Below are 16,599 nucleotides of genomic sequence, written 5' to 3'. Positions count from 1 at the left end.
CACACACACACACACACACACATACAGACGGACACACACATACAGGCTAACAGGATAATGACTGGCCAATTAGGCACAGGCTTGATCTGTCTGGATGTATCCAGTCATCTTAGCCCCTCCAGCGGCCATTACTCAGGCATGGGCACACACACACACACTTGACTGGATGGAGCTCTGTGAAAAGCTGGCTGCTCTACCAGGCGACCTCTGTGAGTCAGCCTGGTGTGTGTGTGTGTGTGTGTGTGTGTGTGTGTGTGTGTGTGTGCGTGTGTGTATGTGTGCGTGCATTTCATTGTCACACAGCTTTGATAAACTGATAACTTAACTTAAATATGATATGGAAACCTGTTCTGACGCTCTGAAGTCTTGAATTCTGGAACGGACTTTGAGAAAGTATCTAACGTATAACTTCATAAGTTTGTGATCACGTGAAAAGTCCTTTGTAAAGATTAGGAAATATACTAACAAAGTGTTTATTACATGTCTTTGTTACACTTGGTGTGTGTGCATCAACATGACTGTGCTCCTTGTAGTTTCTGAGACTTGTTATTCTTCATTTAGTCTTTGCACTCATTGGACTCTGTTCCTCCTTCATCGGACTCTGTTCCTCTTTCATCGGACTCTGTTCCTCCTTCATCTGACTCTGTTCCTCTTTCATCGGACTCTGTTCCTCCTTCATCGGACTCTGTTCCTCTTTCATCGGACTCTGTTCCTCCTTCATCGGACTCTGTTCCTCCTTCATCGGACTCTGTTCCTCTTTCATCGGACTCTGTTCCTCCTTCATCTGACTCTGTTCCTCTTTCATCGGACTCTGTTCCTCCTTCATCGGACTCTGTTCCTCCTTCATCGGACTCTGTTCCTCCTTCATCGGACTCTGTTCCTCTTTCATCGGACTCTGTTCCTCTTTCATCGGACTCTGTTCCTCTTTCATCGGACTCTGTTCCTCCTTCATCGGACTCTGTTCCTCTTTCATTGGACTCTGATGAATAAATGGCGTTCCCATGTGAAGACTAAATATAGAATGATAAGAAAACAGGGTTTGACCGATGTTGGACATTTCTTATGATTTGTGCTTCTAACAAAGGATATTCATAATATCAGCTGCGGGCACGAAGGGTTTGAATGAAATGATGTCATCGCTGCTCTTCTGCTGCGTCGGACCGTCAGAGAGCAGAAGCATGTGTAATGTGTTGTGTCTGTCTGTTTAGAAAACTGTGAGTTAATAAGCCACATGCAGCAGTGACACGCACATAAAGGGACAAGACGCGTTTAAATACAGCGTACAAGTCAGCTACTGTAGTGAAGTGTATTTACAAAGACCTTAAAACAAACAGATGAGTCACTCGGCTCTGCAGCGAAACCACAGAAACAAAAACACAACACGTCTTTTTATTCCTTTATTATCTGACACAATGTGTTTTGAACTTTGACGTAAGACTTTTGACCGACAGAATATAAAATGCAATTTTTGAAAATGTCATAACTTGCGAATCTAGAAGCATTTAATGCAATTGTACCTTTTTATTAGACGGTTTGACATTCGAGAGCAAGAGAACGATATGAAGAGACAGAGAACGAGACGGAGACGAATGTCTCGAATGTCCCAGCAGCCTGCTGCGGCCTACATGTTGAGCAGGAGCAGCAGTTGCTTGTCTGGACTGTGATTGATTACACTGTACATGTGCATGAGATGTATGTGCATGAGATGTGTATGTGTGTGTGAGCGCTACTTGTTGGTGATCTTGGCCTTAACTTCAGCTGCACTCCTTTTGAATGGATGATCCTAACCACCATCATTGCAAACTGCATCGTCCTGGCTCTGGAACAGCATCTTCCTAATGGAGACAAGACACCTCTGTCTGAACGACTGGTAACACACACACACACACACACACAGATGAATCCTCACGGGGGATGACATTTTCACTTACATAAGAAACTATTTCTAAGGCTATACCGAGGATTCAAAATTTCGAAGCTTTATTCATAACATTGAAATCAACATTGGCAGCGTGTTTTCTCCACGTCTATCCTTTCTGTTTGAAGCACATGTTTGTGCACAGTTGCAGAAAAAGATTTGACTACACTGATATTATTAGTCATTTCGAATTTATTTAATCCGATTGTATTCAAGTTTTTCCTTATTTTTATGGTAATTGAGTCGTAAAAAAAATAAATTTGAAGTTTCATTCGAAAACGTCAATCGAAGCTTTGAATGTAACAACGATAAACAAACTGTGAAAAGAAAATGACCCACAATCTGCGTTTATCACATCACTTCCTATCGCCACTGAATGTACCCCTAACCCCCCCGCAGGAGGAGACGGAGCCCTACTTCATCGCCATCTTCTGTTTTGAGTCGGGGATAAAGATCCTGGCTCTGGGTTTTGCGTTACATAAGGGCTCCTACCTGAGGAACGGCTGGAACGTCATGGACTTCGTGGTCGTGCTCACCGGGTGAGTCCTCACTCATCACTTTTTATACTTGCTGTTGTTATTTTCGGTCTTTTTTTGTTTTACCTGCAGGAAATATTGTTTACTTGTATATTATTTATATGAGTTTTACATTTCATTTGTATTTCTACGTTTCTACTTGTTGTGCCTGATGTGTACGATGTGTTTCCATGGGGAGATGTCCTCTAAGACTTCACGCGGCTGTAACTTGTTGTATCAACGTCTCTTTATCCTATAATCTGATGCTCATTGTTTAATGTTCTTTTTTTTTTTTTTGAAACATTGAGAAGTTATCTGCTTTTACCAAGCTGTGTGTGTGTGTGTGTGTGTGTGTGTGTGTGTGTGTTATGTAAATATGCCTGCCTGAGCGAGAAAGGGGGAAAGGGTGGAGATGGTAAGAAGATATAATGTTTGTAGAAGATAGAAGATACACACACACACAGTCCAATTGACGAAATTGGTGATGTTAACGTTATAGATGTAAGTTATTAGATGTAAGTTAAGATTGAATCCTTACTCTCAGTGTGTGTGTGTGTGTGTGTGTGTGTGTGTGTGTGTGTGTGTGTGTGTGTGTGTGTGTGTGTGTCTGTGTGTGTGTGTGTGTGTGTGTGTGTGTATGCATCTTATAGTAGCATGACTTCTTCTCTTTTCTGATCTCAAACACACTCACACAGACTCAGCGGAGGTCTGGTTTGACAAAGTGTACGCGTGTGATCAGGGCCCACTCCCCCTCAGTCGCAAGCCTCCTTTAATGAGGACACACACACACACACACACACACACACACACACACACACACACACACACACACAGGATGGATCAGAGCAGCACTGCAGGGAGCAGCAACCAGGGCAAAGTGAAATGTCACTTCTCCAAGAGGTGGAGGAGCGGGTTTATTGTTATGGCAATATCTGAGAGAGTTAGCAGAGGTCTCTGTCTGTCTGTCTGTCTGTCTGTCTGTCTGTCTGTCTGTCTGTCTCTGTCTCTGTCTCTCTCTCTCTCTCTCTCTCTCTCTCTCTCTCTCTCTCTCTCTCTCGCTCTCTCGCTCTCTCTCTCTCTCTCTCTCTCTCTCTCTCTCTCTCTCTCTCTCTCTATACAGGTTTCCACTTAAATGGAACAAATAAAGGCCGTTTGTTTTTCAGTGTTTCAAGAGAAATCCTCATTATATTTAGTAGTTATAATCATTATTTGTTTTTTCTTTCTGTGACTGTTCAGTCACCGTCAAGAACGCTCAACGCTTCCTTCTCTCACAGCAACAGTCGGTACAGTCGGTAGGAAGAGAATTGAGGGAATGAGTATGGAAAGGATGAGAGCTTCATCGTCACCAGGTTTAAACTAACTGTGGGAGGTTTTAGAGACGCATTTTAAAGAGCACTTTCCATCCACCATCATCAAAACACCAAATGAGAGAATATCTTGTTCTACAGTGGAGTTCTGGAGACTTGTAGAATCTATGACGAGGACTTTGTGTTGGTTTCTTCCCTTTTTGCAAATCGATGGATCGGTAGAGAGACAGAAGAAACCCTGTGAGAGATTAAACCTCCGCTTGCCAGAGCAGCAGAAGAAGAGTAGAGCTGCACTACTGCAGCTAGAAAACAGAGGGAGGAAAAAGGAGGAGGTGGAAGAAGAAGAGGACACGTGACAATGTCTCTCTGTTCCCCTGGGCTCTGGATAACAGGACAGAGAGAGGGGGGGGGGGGTACAAGATGGGTTTGGCTGTTAAAGAAGGCGTGAGAGGGACGTAGAGCAGAGAGGAGGTAGACCACAGGAAGGAGGGAAGAGTGATGGCTTGGGGGGGCGAGGGAGGTGAGAGTGATGTATGGAGAGAGTTAGAGGGTTGGAGGGAGGATGGGAGGAGGAGGGAGGGCAAAGATGGAGATGAAATAAGGGGGGAAGGGAGAGAGAGGGAAATGAGAAAGAGCAAACGGCGAAAGGAGCCCGCTCAGAGAGGGAACGAGTGTGTGTGTGTGTGTGAGCGCTGCAGTAACCTGCTTTTCCCCGCTCCCTATGATCAATCACTCAGCACAGCCTATATAACACACACACACTGTGCTGTTACACACACACTCACACACATACACACACACACACACACACACACACACTGTAGTTCTGTATTTAGATCATGAATACACACGATTACCATGCATGGCCAATTATAGTCATATTTCAAGCATTCATGTTTATTCAAATAAAACATTTTAAAATGAATGCAAGGTTTCGGTTTGAACACAGAAGCCAGTTTATGTTTACAATGTTTCCTCGCAGTGTGTGTGTGTGTGTGTGTGTGTGTGTGTGTGTGTGTGTGTGTGTGTGTGTGTGTGTGTGTGTGTGTGTGAGAGAGAGAGAGAGTGTGTTCCTATCTATGTGAGGAACCATTTAAGACCTTGAGAACAAAGACGTTTTTTGGACGGATATCTGACTAATTAGCGACGTAGCTTGCCCTTCTCGTGAGCAGCGTAGCATTAAAGCGTAGTTGAAATTAGCTAGCTAGCTAGTAAATATATGAGCCTAACAAAGTTGTCGGGAGCGGATCCCCACCTTTCACGAAACAGAGAAGAGGAGAGAATGTTTATGCGTAAAGCAACGCAGTAGACACTGAAATGTGCACATAGATTAGGTAAATAACGTAAGTGTTTAGTTTATTTAATAGAAGAGCACCTATTTAATGTGAAAAGTGAATCTAAAAAAAATTATGTATATATAAAAAAATGTCTAATCAACCAGAGATTTTGCAACCCCCATGCAGTAACTCCGCGGACTCTGTTGAAGACCTCTGGTTAAGAGGGAAGTTAGCTTGTTGTAATTACTACAATGGCAGCGGTACACATCGACCTCTGACCATGCTACGTTGTTTTTAACGGGGATGTCCGTTCTACTCATATTCTATTTCTGTGATTCAGACTCTGTTTAAGTTTGAATCTTTTTGACATTGTAGGAAAACAAACTGCTTTACTAGATTTCCTGACTGATGTTGATCAGCCACTCTGTTCACCAACCCACTACTGGCAGAGTCCCATTACATTTGGTATAGCCTTTCATGGTTCACAATGTGATTGTTTACCTTTCATCTGGTGCTGGTGGTGTATTATAATCTGGATCCAGGACTCCAATGCATACACCAGGTTTGCTTCCACAGTAATAATTGATCCGTTGTGTCGTTTAGGTTTCCCCACAGCAGTGTCACATAGGTCTCCTTTTTGTTTTCTTGCAGTATTGTGGTTGCAGACTACTATGCCATAACCAAATCTATTGATACATACATGTCCTGGGCGGCTGTGGCTCAGGAGGTAGAGTCGGTAGGTCGGTGGTTCAATCCCCAGTCCTGCAGTCAGCATGTGTCCTTGGGCAAGATACTGAACCCCAAATTGCTCCCGATGGCCAACAGTGTGTGAGTGTGTGTGAATGGTTATCACTACTGACGAGCTGATGTGCTCCTTGTATGGTAGCCTCTGACTCTGTATGAATGTGTGTGAATGGGTGAATGACATGTGTTGTAAAGCGCTTTGAGTGATCGTAAAGTTTATAAAAGCGCTATATAAAAGCAGTCCATTTACCATTTACATGTGCACTGCAGGTCCACATTTCCATTTAAACAATAAAAAATGTCTGTATTTCTAAGAAATGTCCAGTTACTAATCACACTCCCTAAAGAATGACCTTTTCTGCAGTGTCACGATGCCAGTGTTTACATGTTGCACAGAAGATTCCTCCAAATCAAAGTAAATTCCCACATTCATGATCCCACTGTGATCATCCCTTTTGATTTTAATGACCCCATGGCCTTTGCTGCAGTCCCACCTTCAGGAAAAACTGTATGTTTAGCCCCACAATGCTCCAAGAATAGCTAAATCCTCATTGTTTGTTCCAACACTTTCACATTGGGGGTACGTCACGAACATTGCTGCATCCAGGCGCCGGTGCGACTCAGACTTTGAGTTTAGTTTGATTTTACGTGTTATAGTGTCGGCCTATCTCTTTTTCTCCTGTCTTGGTTTTTTGGAAGAGTGTGTGTGCTTGTGCTGTGCAAGTCGTGACTGAGAAGGCTTCTGCCACTGTGTTGTGAAGTGTGTGTGTGTGTGTGTGTGTGTGTGTGTGTGTGTGTGTGTGTGTGTGTGTGTGTGTGTGTGTGCGTGTGCGTGTTGACTTCATTCTTGGCAAACACACTGGAGAGAGAGATACTTGATGAGCGCAAGAATTAATGAGACAGAAAAAAGAGGAGAGGACACACACACACACACACACACCCACACACACACACACACACACACACACCCACACACACACACACTGACCAGTGTATTTAGTATTCAGGGATGACAGTCCATCGATTTTCAGTGCTGTGCTATGATGTCACACAGTAATCCAATCATGTACGGTAGACTCTGGGCAGTCAATGAGGACACCATAGACGTCCCTATGACTCTTTTAATGGATGTTCACAGACAGTAATCATCGGGCACTTTATGTTTTTAAACAGTAATACTTGAATGCATATTTTCTAGAATGAGTGGGTGAGATTACTAATTTTAAATATTTTTCACAAGTAATTACTGCTTTGAAATTATGAAACTGCAGCAAATACCTAACGAAACATTCCACCGAAAATATATATCTTGAGAATCACTTCTTGTAGACTTGAACGCTGTAACAAGTTTGCAGTTTGCTCTTTCTTGCCAGCCAGTGGCTTTAGTTGCAAACATGCTGCATTTTAACCGCTTGTCAAAATCAGATTATAGGAGCAGCACTTACTGCTGTTTGAAGGTATTTCCACAATCCTTTTAAAGACTTATCTAAACATCATCACGATCAGGGTGGTTCCTACTCCCACCAAATGTCCTGGCTCAATTTTATATATACCAAAATTATTTAAGTCATATTCGTATATTTTCGTACACATAAGCATAAATATTTCCTGCTAACCAGTCGCAACCTGAGAAGCCGGTTAAAATAAATAAATTTACACTTTTTCCAGATGGTGAGAGTGTTTGGATTTTAGAAATACCTTAAAAATAGCATTTAGTATTGTTAAATAACTTTCTGGGGTCATCTGGGATTTAAATAAAAAAAACTTATTATGGTAAAAACTTACCATAATGACTAGCATTTTATGATAAGGCTAGCATATCGTTATCATAAAGTTGGTTACCGAGGTTACCCAGCACAAGAATATAATCGAAACTATGATAATAGTATTTTGCAACTTGCGAATATTCGCCCTTAACAGCCAATGGGAGCCCTCCTTCTGGGGAAACATTAGTGCCAACTTGCTTCATAGTAAAAAAAACAACCAAGAGTTGGAATCAAGTAACAAATACATATTTCTTCGCTCATTTTCCTCCAAGCCCTCTCCTTTAGTTCTTTCCCTTCTCTGACGTCGAGTCGTAGAGCTCCGGGTGAAACAGACGGCGAAAATAAGTTTTCCGTCAATTTCAGAATCTCGGCACAGACGGGCTTTTACGACATAGGGTCACACGAATGTTTCGCTCAAGTTGAAACATCTTAACTCATCTATTTGCATCGCTCAGTGCACTTTTCTGAAATTATCTTTGTTCCTTTGCATTGACTTTGTATGTAACCACGTCACACGACGCTGTTGCTTTTGTTCTGAACACACACTTTAACACACACCTGAACACACACCTGAACACACACACCTGAACACACACACCTGCACACACACCTGAACACACACACCTGAACACACACCTGCACACACACCTGCACACACACCTGAACACACACCTGAACACACACCTGAAAACACACCTGCACACACACCTGCACACACACCTGAACACACACCTGCACACACACCTGAATACACACCTGCACTGCTACTGTGTGACAGGTTACATGATGATGCCTAAGATTTAAACTGCCTTTTTCTGTCTATTTTAAGAACAAACAGTGCAGGTGAGACACAGCCGAGTTTTGCGTCAGAAATACAGATATGTATCCAGCTGTACCGACTCGGGCCGTGAAGAATAGTTCAAGACAAAGCACATTAAGCCTGCGAAGCTTCTGACTGTGAATGAAACTTTAACTTTGTTGTGAATCAGGTCGCTCTCCAACACCAAATCTAAAATTAATTTAACACCATGAATTGGTACACACCGGTATTACAGTAAGTACAGTCCTCTGAGAGAACGCTGTATGAACATTGAGCGAGGAAATGAAGTGCAGCAGGGAGAGAAAATTGAGGTCACACAGAGAGAGAGAAGGGGAGAGTACCTGGCTGAAAATTGTCCCTTTGCCATCACTTCCATTATCATTATTGCTCTGCAGTCATTTACAGACTCATCACTCTCCTACACGTTCTCCTATACCCTCCAACTGTGTGCCCTGCTGGCTATCTGCTGCAGACGAACACACCACTCATGTAAAGGTTGTCAGGTTGCACAAGCATCGTAATGGTCGTATGTTTGATGCTCAATGAGCTGTTCTGATCTACAGACCAGGTGGAGGGGAGGATTCCAGAATATGAAGAGAAATCCTCCGTCAAGTACATTCGTTTCTGCACCAGGACAGGAAGTAGTTCGCACCATGGTTTACGAAAGGAAAGATGTTTAAACTGACTATAGTTTGTGAGAGGACATGAAGTGTATTGTTTAGAAGCGTAAAACAAGCTTTATGGAAGACCTTGTTGTTATAGGTGGATCGGTCCACATAGACAGTTCCCCACCAAACGTTGGTTTCTTTTAAACGTGACTGTGATTGTTCCCCAACCAAGAAGTTATTTTAACCCAAATCACGATCTTTTCTCTAACATTGGAAAAGTCGTTTTTGGAAGGCACAGACAAATTATGTATTCGTCATGGAAGTTCTGAGGACTTATTGATGGCGAGTCAAGCGCTGCGAGTTCAATGTACTCTGAGCACTTACAGTGGATAAACTGTGGGTGTCCTGTTACGCAGAAACCATCTGATCCAAAGCAGGTATTTCCTGTGGGGGAGATTAGACCTCAAACTGTTGCTCATCAACATTTTTTGGACTGTTGACAAATTCAATCTTGGATAGTTGAATCAGGGAGCCAATTAATATCTACCTGTGTGTGTTTGTCGGGTGGTGGTTCCTGGTAAACCATACTGCTGTCTTTGAATTAGAGGAGTTCAGAGATGACATGTCCCCTTAATAAAAACATTCAAGTTTTTGCTAAAAGCCTTCTTCAGTGTGTGGTGCTTCGTGCACACCCACAAACCCTTGTGGACAGAAATAGCGTGACAGACACAAACGAACACCTACAGACAGTGGGGTGCTAAAGTTCAGTATTAGACCAGTTTATCATCACACCCACAGTGTTGACAAGTCGTGCTCCTGTTTAAGTGTCCTTTAGCAATACACTTAACCTCAGCCTGAGCTCCGCCGCACTCTACCTGACTGTGACCTCCGACCTCTCCAGGAGATCTATAATGAGGTTTTCTCCTTAAGGGGTTCAAATACTGACAGTCTTCATCTGCGAGTTGCTAAATGTGTTTATGCAAAATAAAACAGAAATGTGCTTTAAATCCCCCAAAAATAGCTAAAAGAGGCTAAAAAGCTCCATCTGGCTGCAAAGTTGGGTGATAATTCTCAGTTAATGTTTCACTAGCGACCCCTTTCACATTGCATGTAATCTTTTGATGCATTGTTAATGCAATACAATCTTTTACTGGCGCTTTAATGTTTTGATTAGGAGCTGAAGTTTGGTGTGGGTCGTTCATTGGACGTCACAAATACAGATGTTGTGGGATTTGCCGCCTAAAACAACTGCAATGCCTCTAAAAACAGAAAACAACACGTACTTTACATTCAAACATTCAACTACATGACATGAGTCATGCACGCCAACACACACCAACACACTGAGAGGAAAGACAAACAAACAAGGACACAGAAGTCCAGACGTCGTGACCCCATGACGTCCAAGAGTCATGCTGGCAGGAGACGGAGGGACAGGTGGGCCAATCAGCCGGCCCGGTAGAGAGAGGGAGATATAGAGAGAGAGGTGAATGGAAAAACTGGAGAAGGATTAGAGACACAGGGAAGAATGACACGGGCGAACAGGAGGAAGATGAGTGTCAATGTATTTAAAGGACCGGGACAGAGCAGGACGCCGGAGGATTAGATCACTGCTTTGAATTTAAACAGTAGCTGGAAAATCCAGAAATACAAAGTGAAGGCAGATCGAACATCTTTTGCAAGGAACAGTTTTCTACATCAAATTCAAGAGAGCATCTCTTCGCAGTTTTAAGAATGTCAATCGGCCTTACAACTTAAAACCAGCGATCAAGGTGCTCTTGTGCCAAAGACTTAAGCTCTGAAACTGACCTGTGGCCAGCGGGTGTTTGCAGAAAAGCATGCACACTCAGCAAACCTTCCCATGGTACATAAAGGTTAATAAACATATATTTAATTAAAGGACAGAAGGGGGGGGGGGGAGGGGTGATGGAGTAAAGACATAGATGAGAGAGAAGGAAGGACAGGTGTTCCTCCTCATCAGCCACCTTCATTTCTCCTCATCCTTCCTCCACCTGATCATACATGAAGCCGATGCACTGAGAGACGGAGAGAGAAGGAAAAGGTGGGGAAAGAAATGAAAATGGGAGAGTTTGGTTGGGGGTGGAGGTAGGGAGAGAGTCCATCAGCTGAGTGTTAGCACTCTGCTGAGATCAGCAATAATGTGAGAGGGAGAAAATGAAGAGAGGGAAAGGAAGAGGAAGGGGGGACGAGGATGGAGAGTGTGGTCAGAATGAGAGTGCTTGCATCCTGCCTCTGCCAACGAAAGCTTCAGCAACCGGGAGACGGGAAAAAAGAGCTGAGAGGAATGAAATGACGGATAAAAAGAGATGTTTGGATGAAAAGAAACGTGTCTTTGATGAAGCGAGAGGAAGAGGGCCGATGACGTGAGCTGGTGGAAAAGATTCCCGACCCCTGAGGTGATGGAGCCATTACAATATCCTCCTTTACCTCCAACCCCAACACCCATTTCTCTCGCGACACCCCTCTGCACCTAGCAAATGGGCTCTCTCAACAACAGAGAATGATTGGGGCATACCACCTTTGGTGGCGGACAGGGGTGAGCGGTGACATAACCGTCATAAAGTGCTGCTTAATGTCCCGTATCTGTAGGAGAGACGGAGGGAGATGAGGGCAGGGAGACCAACATGATTGTGTTTTCGTACCTGCAGAGGCTTTACTGCCTGTAATGCATCAACACTTGTAGACGGGCACAAAGTAAACGGTTACAGTACTTTGCTACTTTTAGAAAGGCCACGAATGCCAATGTAGCTTTGGCCTACACGTCTTTATAACCCAAAACCAAGATCGCTCTTAAACCTGACCAAGTCGATTGGAGCCTGAACCTTGAGCGTTGTCACATTATGAATCTGATTCATTGTTTTGGGAGGCTCAGACACATGATGTCAAACGCAGTTACAAACATGGAGGACATGTTTGTTCTTTACAGCGTTGTTTTCATGGCGTTGCTCATCATCCCTGCATGTTGTGACATCATCTCTTTTTATCTTGTGGCTTTGATTTGAGGACATATTAAACACTGCTTTATAATTACTGGATGATTTCCATAAACATTATGGAAATATAACTACCGGTAAATAAAAACCTTTACTTTATTATTTACAGAAAACTAAGAAGTAATAATCTGACAGCTGAAGTCAACACGTGTCAATGACATTTATCTATTTGGTGCTTTTCTTAAACATATTTAAATATTTATGATTATGTATTTTCAACATGCCTGATGCCGTTTGTTTCTTACACTGTGTTCAAACATATTGTTCAAATTCCTTAACTGTGTGTGTGTGTGTGTGTGTGTGTGTGTGTGTGTGTGTGTGTGTGTGTGTGTGTGTGTGTGTGTGTGAGGGCTTAGCGGGAGACACTGAGGGGACAGGGGTTCACACTGTGATGACACATGGCACTCCCACACTCTCACACATACAATATACACATGAACCATGCGTACATACTACACACACACACACACACACACACACACACACACACACACACACACACACACACACACACACACACACACACACACACACACACACACACACACACACGTCACTGGCTGGAACTTGTCCCAGTCTCTTGCATGCTGTGAGTGTGTGTTTTAGTATTTTTGCCAAAGAAGCCACACTGTGATGCATTACATACATGACATCATTTAAAATCTCATTATCAGTACATATCAGCTCATATACACATCTTACATTAATATTTATGTATTCAGTGGTGGAAGAAGTACTCGGATGCTTTACTTTAAGAAACATAGAACCACAGTCTAAAAATACTCCATTAACAGTCCTTACTTAAGTACAATACTTGAGTAAATGTACTCACATTACACCGCTGTATTTAATGGGAATGCCGGTTGTGACCCATCCTCTGTTCCAGGGGCCAGTTGTGACTCATATTGTTGTAGTTTCACCGTCAGACTGGTTGTTCTAAAACCTCAGAGCTCTGACGATGAAGGCACAATGACTTACGTCCTCGTGTGGACCTGTCTGACGGACTCAGTGTGCAAAACAAGCGACTAGCACTTCAGAAATAGAACTCTTAAAGGTGATTATCACCAAAACACATAGGTGGCCATTGTAAAAGTGGGAGATCTTATCTTCTGCCTTCTGAGTGATAGTTATATCTTAATGCAATAACTGCAGATATGACTTTCAGTTCAGTAAATGGAGTTGATGGCTGCATTTTGCCTGTATTTAATAAATTGCCCTAATTACTGGTACAAGGAGTACCGATAGCATCCGACGTGCATCTGATGTGTTCCTGTGTGTGTGTGGGATTTATGTTTCTGCATACATGTTGCAAAACACAACAATTTCAGCGTTCAACACACCAGCAGAGAAAGTGGGTCATCCATACAACCTGGGCTGCGCTGCATTCGTCACTGTCATCAGATCGTGCTCTCTGTGTGTGTGTGTGTGTGTGTGTGTGTGTGTGTGTGTGTGTGTGTGTGTGTGTGTGTGTGTGTGTGTGTGTGTGCAGTGAGCACGTACACATGCATTTGATGAGAGTGTATCTGTGTTTGTATGCGGTAAAAAGATGCGTGTGCCTGCATGCAAGGGAAGTTCTGCTTGTGTGTACATACTGTACGCTTGCATCATGCACAGGTGCTGCAGTTGTGTGAGGGGGTAGTTAAGGATAGTGTGTGTATGTGGGAGTGTGTGTGTGGGGGGGTGTGTGTGTGTGGGTGGGAGATGGGGTTGAAAATCAATCGTTAGGAGACCCACTTCCCATCCCTGTTGCTGCAGCAATGCCGAGTTTCCATCAATGAGCCAGGGCTGTGTTGCCCTGGCAACGCTTATGAATGAGAGCAGGTCGGTAACCGTGGAGACTCGGCGAAGAGAGAAATCGCCGGTTGCCATGGCAATGCTATGAACGGGGAGAGACCAGGCAAAGTGAAGGTGGCGAGTGACCCCAGAGATCTTCCTCATCAGGGTCCTCCATCAGCATCACGTCGGTTCCTCTGAGCAGACGACACATCCGACAGTTTCTTCTTCTGTGCTGATGTTTTGAAACTTAACACAGTTTACACTTTATTTTTCCTGATATCAACATTGAACTGAGAGGGATTTTGGGGATTTGAGGCTCTCGTGAACATATAAAGAGAACCGGATGCAGCGTTGGTGGCGGGACTCGTTCATCATTCTGAAAGTTGCTCTGTGGGACATGAGGCCCGAAACGTTTGACTTCAGAGTTTAAATTTATCCAATTCTTCCGCCTCCATGGGCCCATAGAGCAAGCGCACTAGCGTTTCCGTTACCTCCGCCCCCCCACCCGCTCGGTCACATGGGAATTCTTCATGCCGAGAGAAAATTACTCTGGAGTCAACTATTAGTGAATTTTAAGTTTTAGGACCTAAAGATATAAATAAGTGCAACTGTTCTGTTCTGTTGGAAAAAGTATAACAAAATTAAATGTGACCTAATCATTGATATTATAGCGTAACAAATCACAATATTCTTAAAACGCCTTCATGCTATATTACCCATCTGTTCAAAAAAAAAGAATTCTGTGGAAAAGGATGGAAAATCATTTTGTCCAGGATTTATTAAATTGGTCGACATCCAGACTGCTTTGAATGTTGGGAGACGCCAAAGATTGGCAAAGCGCTAAATCCAGTTGAGCGTCTACACGTTCCACATAGTGCGCAGATGGAACAATGGATGGTTAAGGGATGAGTGTGATAATTCCCTCTGAGGTGTCATGATGTAGGAAATGATGGACTCCACCTCATCGTATGACATCCTTAATCTCCACCTCCTCCATTTGTTACTTTTAATTCATTACGACAACTTAAGCCTAATTAATATGGAACATACAGTTCAAGAGAGAAGAGATCAGTTGCAACAGAGGACCTTGAACACACTGTTAGCATATTATAGCACAGGTTAAACTGTGTGCGTCTGAGTGTGTGTGTGTGTGCACTTTACAGGTTGATTGTGAGGTGTTTCCCAGGAGTGAAAGCTTCTGTCATTGCTGTCCGAACACCTTCTCCCTCAGCAGATAAAAGCTCTCTTTCTCTAGAGTCCTCTGCCTCTCGTTGGGGTTTCTCTCTCTCTCTCTCTCTCAGCAGTCGAATCTCACACTTTTGACACACAGGACTATCGCTCTCTTTCAATCTGCTCACTCTTTCTCTCACTCCGTCTCTCCAGGGATGTTCTATCTCTTGCCTCCCAGTCTGTATTTCATCAGGGACTCTTGTGTCTACTGTTGTCCAATGAGGACTTGTAGAGTCTGTTGTTTAAAGGAATGCTTTAATACCTTTTTGGTCGTACGGTGTATATGTTGAAGCTAAATAACAGAATAAAGAGGGAAAGTGTTGGAGGCAGTTAAAGACAGGGATTTTCCTAAAACTACAGCTGTATAGTCTATATTTGCATCACAACACATAACCTACGACAGAGACAAGTATGCATCTTCTGACGAGACCCAGGTTGGTGCCGTGCCTTTGTTCAGACGGCCTATTATTCCAAAATCCCAATCGTCCGAATAAATGTACAATTGGACCGACGGCCCATTTGTCTAACGGCCCATTGTCCCGCAAACAAACAACTGTTGTTCCGAAGGCCCATTGCTCCGGAAATACACTCTCGTCCTGCAACGACCAGAAGCACATGGCTAGTTATTATAGACTGACGTCATCAGACCTCCGGGTTGCGTTTTTTACCCTACAACGATCTCGCTCCTCTCGGCTAAACTTAACAAACCAACGACGAGTACAAGCCAATCCGAGGAAGAGGATTTAGCTGTTTGCTTCTGTTTGTTGCCAGCAGAGTTTGTATTTTCGGTTTGTTTTCGGTATAAAGGGCTGTTGGACAAATGGGAAATTTTTCGGACTGCTGGGATTTTGGAATTACTGGCCATCGGAAAACAAAACGAAAACACTTCCAGGTTTAAACTGTGCTAGCTACAATGTCAGTTTGCATTAGCAGACAATGCTAGCTAACAGTTTAAATGTCAAACAGACTAAATAAATGCCTAAAGCATATTAACATTACTAATAGTAACTGCAAAAGGGATTGCATTATTAGAAAGAAACTAAATGTAATAACCTAACCTACAGAGGAATGCTAACATTAATGAAGCTAGCTGAGTTGTTAGCATCATTGTTTTAGCCACACACTGTAGCCGGTCCATTTCTCACTCTGCTTAATATTCTGTGATAACAAATGGATGTTGTTTCAGTTCCATTGTCCAAAATGAACATGGCTGCCATAGTTAGTTACAGTTAATTAAAGTGTTTCTTCATATTATATTGTTATGCTAATACACATGCACCTTACATCTCATATCACACAGTTTATTTAAGGTTACTGATACTTTATGAATTTGTGATTAATGTTTTCTTTTTGTCTCTCATTCAATCGTGGAAGCTCGCCGGTATCGGCCATAATAATATTAAATCTAGTTTATAAATTAAGTGATAATAGTCATAACAATAAGTCCATTTCCTTTTCTGGCTTCTTTCTCTTGCCATGTTTTTCCTTCTCTGCTACTCTCAGTTGTTTTCTTCCATTGAACTCCCTCTTCCTCCTTTATACTCATGTTGTTGTTCTACCGTTTCCCTCTCTCCTAACACTCCTCCATGCCCCTCCCCATCCCTCCCCATCGTAACCGGCAGCA

At 43.1% G+C, this 16,599-nt stretch overlaps 1 protein-coding gene across 1 annotated transcript in view; it reads left to right on the top strand.

Moving 5' to 3' along the window:
* Positions 1–1,130: 1,130 nt before the first annotated feature.
* The window catches only part of cacna1ab (calcium channel, voltage-dependent, P/Q type, alpha 1A subunit, b), a 98,866-nt gene continuing 83,397 nt past the window's right edge, over positions 1,131–16,599 (top strand). Inside the window, exons 1-3 of the mRNA XM_029427294.1 lie at positions 1,131–1,162; positions 1,759–1,870; positions 2,318–2,457. Of these exons, the coding sequence (XP_029283154.1) occupies positions 1,131–1,162; positions 1,759–1,870; positions 2,318–2,457 (284 nt within the window). The remainder of the gene's footprint in view (positions 1,163–1,758; positions 1,871–2,317; positions 2,458–16,599) is intronic.

This window comes from Cottoperca gobio, unplaced genomic scaffold (genome assembly GCF_900634415.1).
Source record: "Cottoperca gobio unplaced genomic scaffold, fCotGob3.1 fCotGob3_30arrow_ctg1, whole genome shotgun sequence".
Lineage (NCBI taxonomy): Eukaryota > Metazoa > Chordata > Actinopteri > Perciformes > Bovichtidae > Cottoperca > Cottoperca gobio.
The sequence above is the reverse complement of the archived record's forward strand: the minus strand, read 5'-3'. Positions and strand labels throughout refer to the sequence as shown.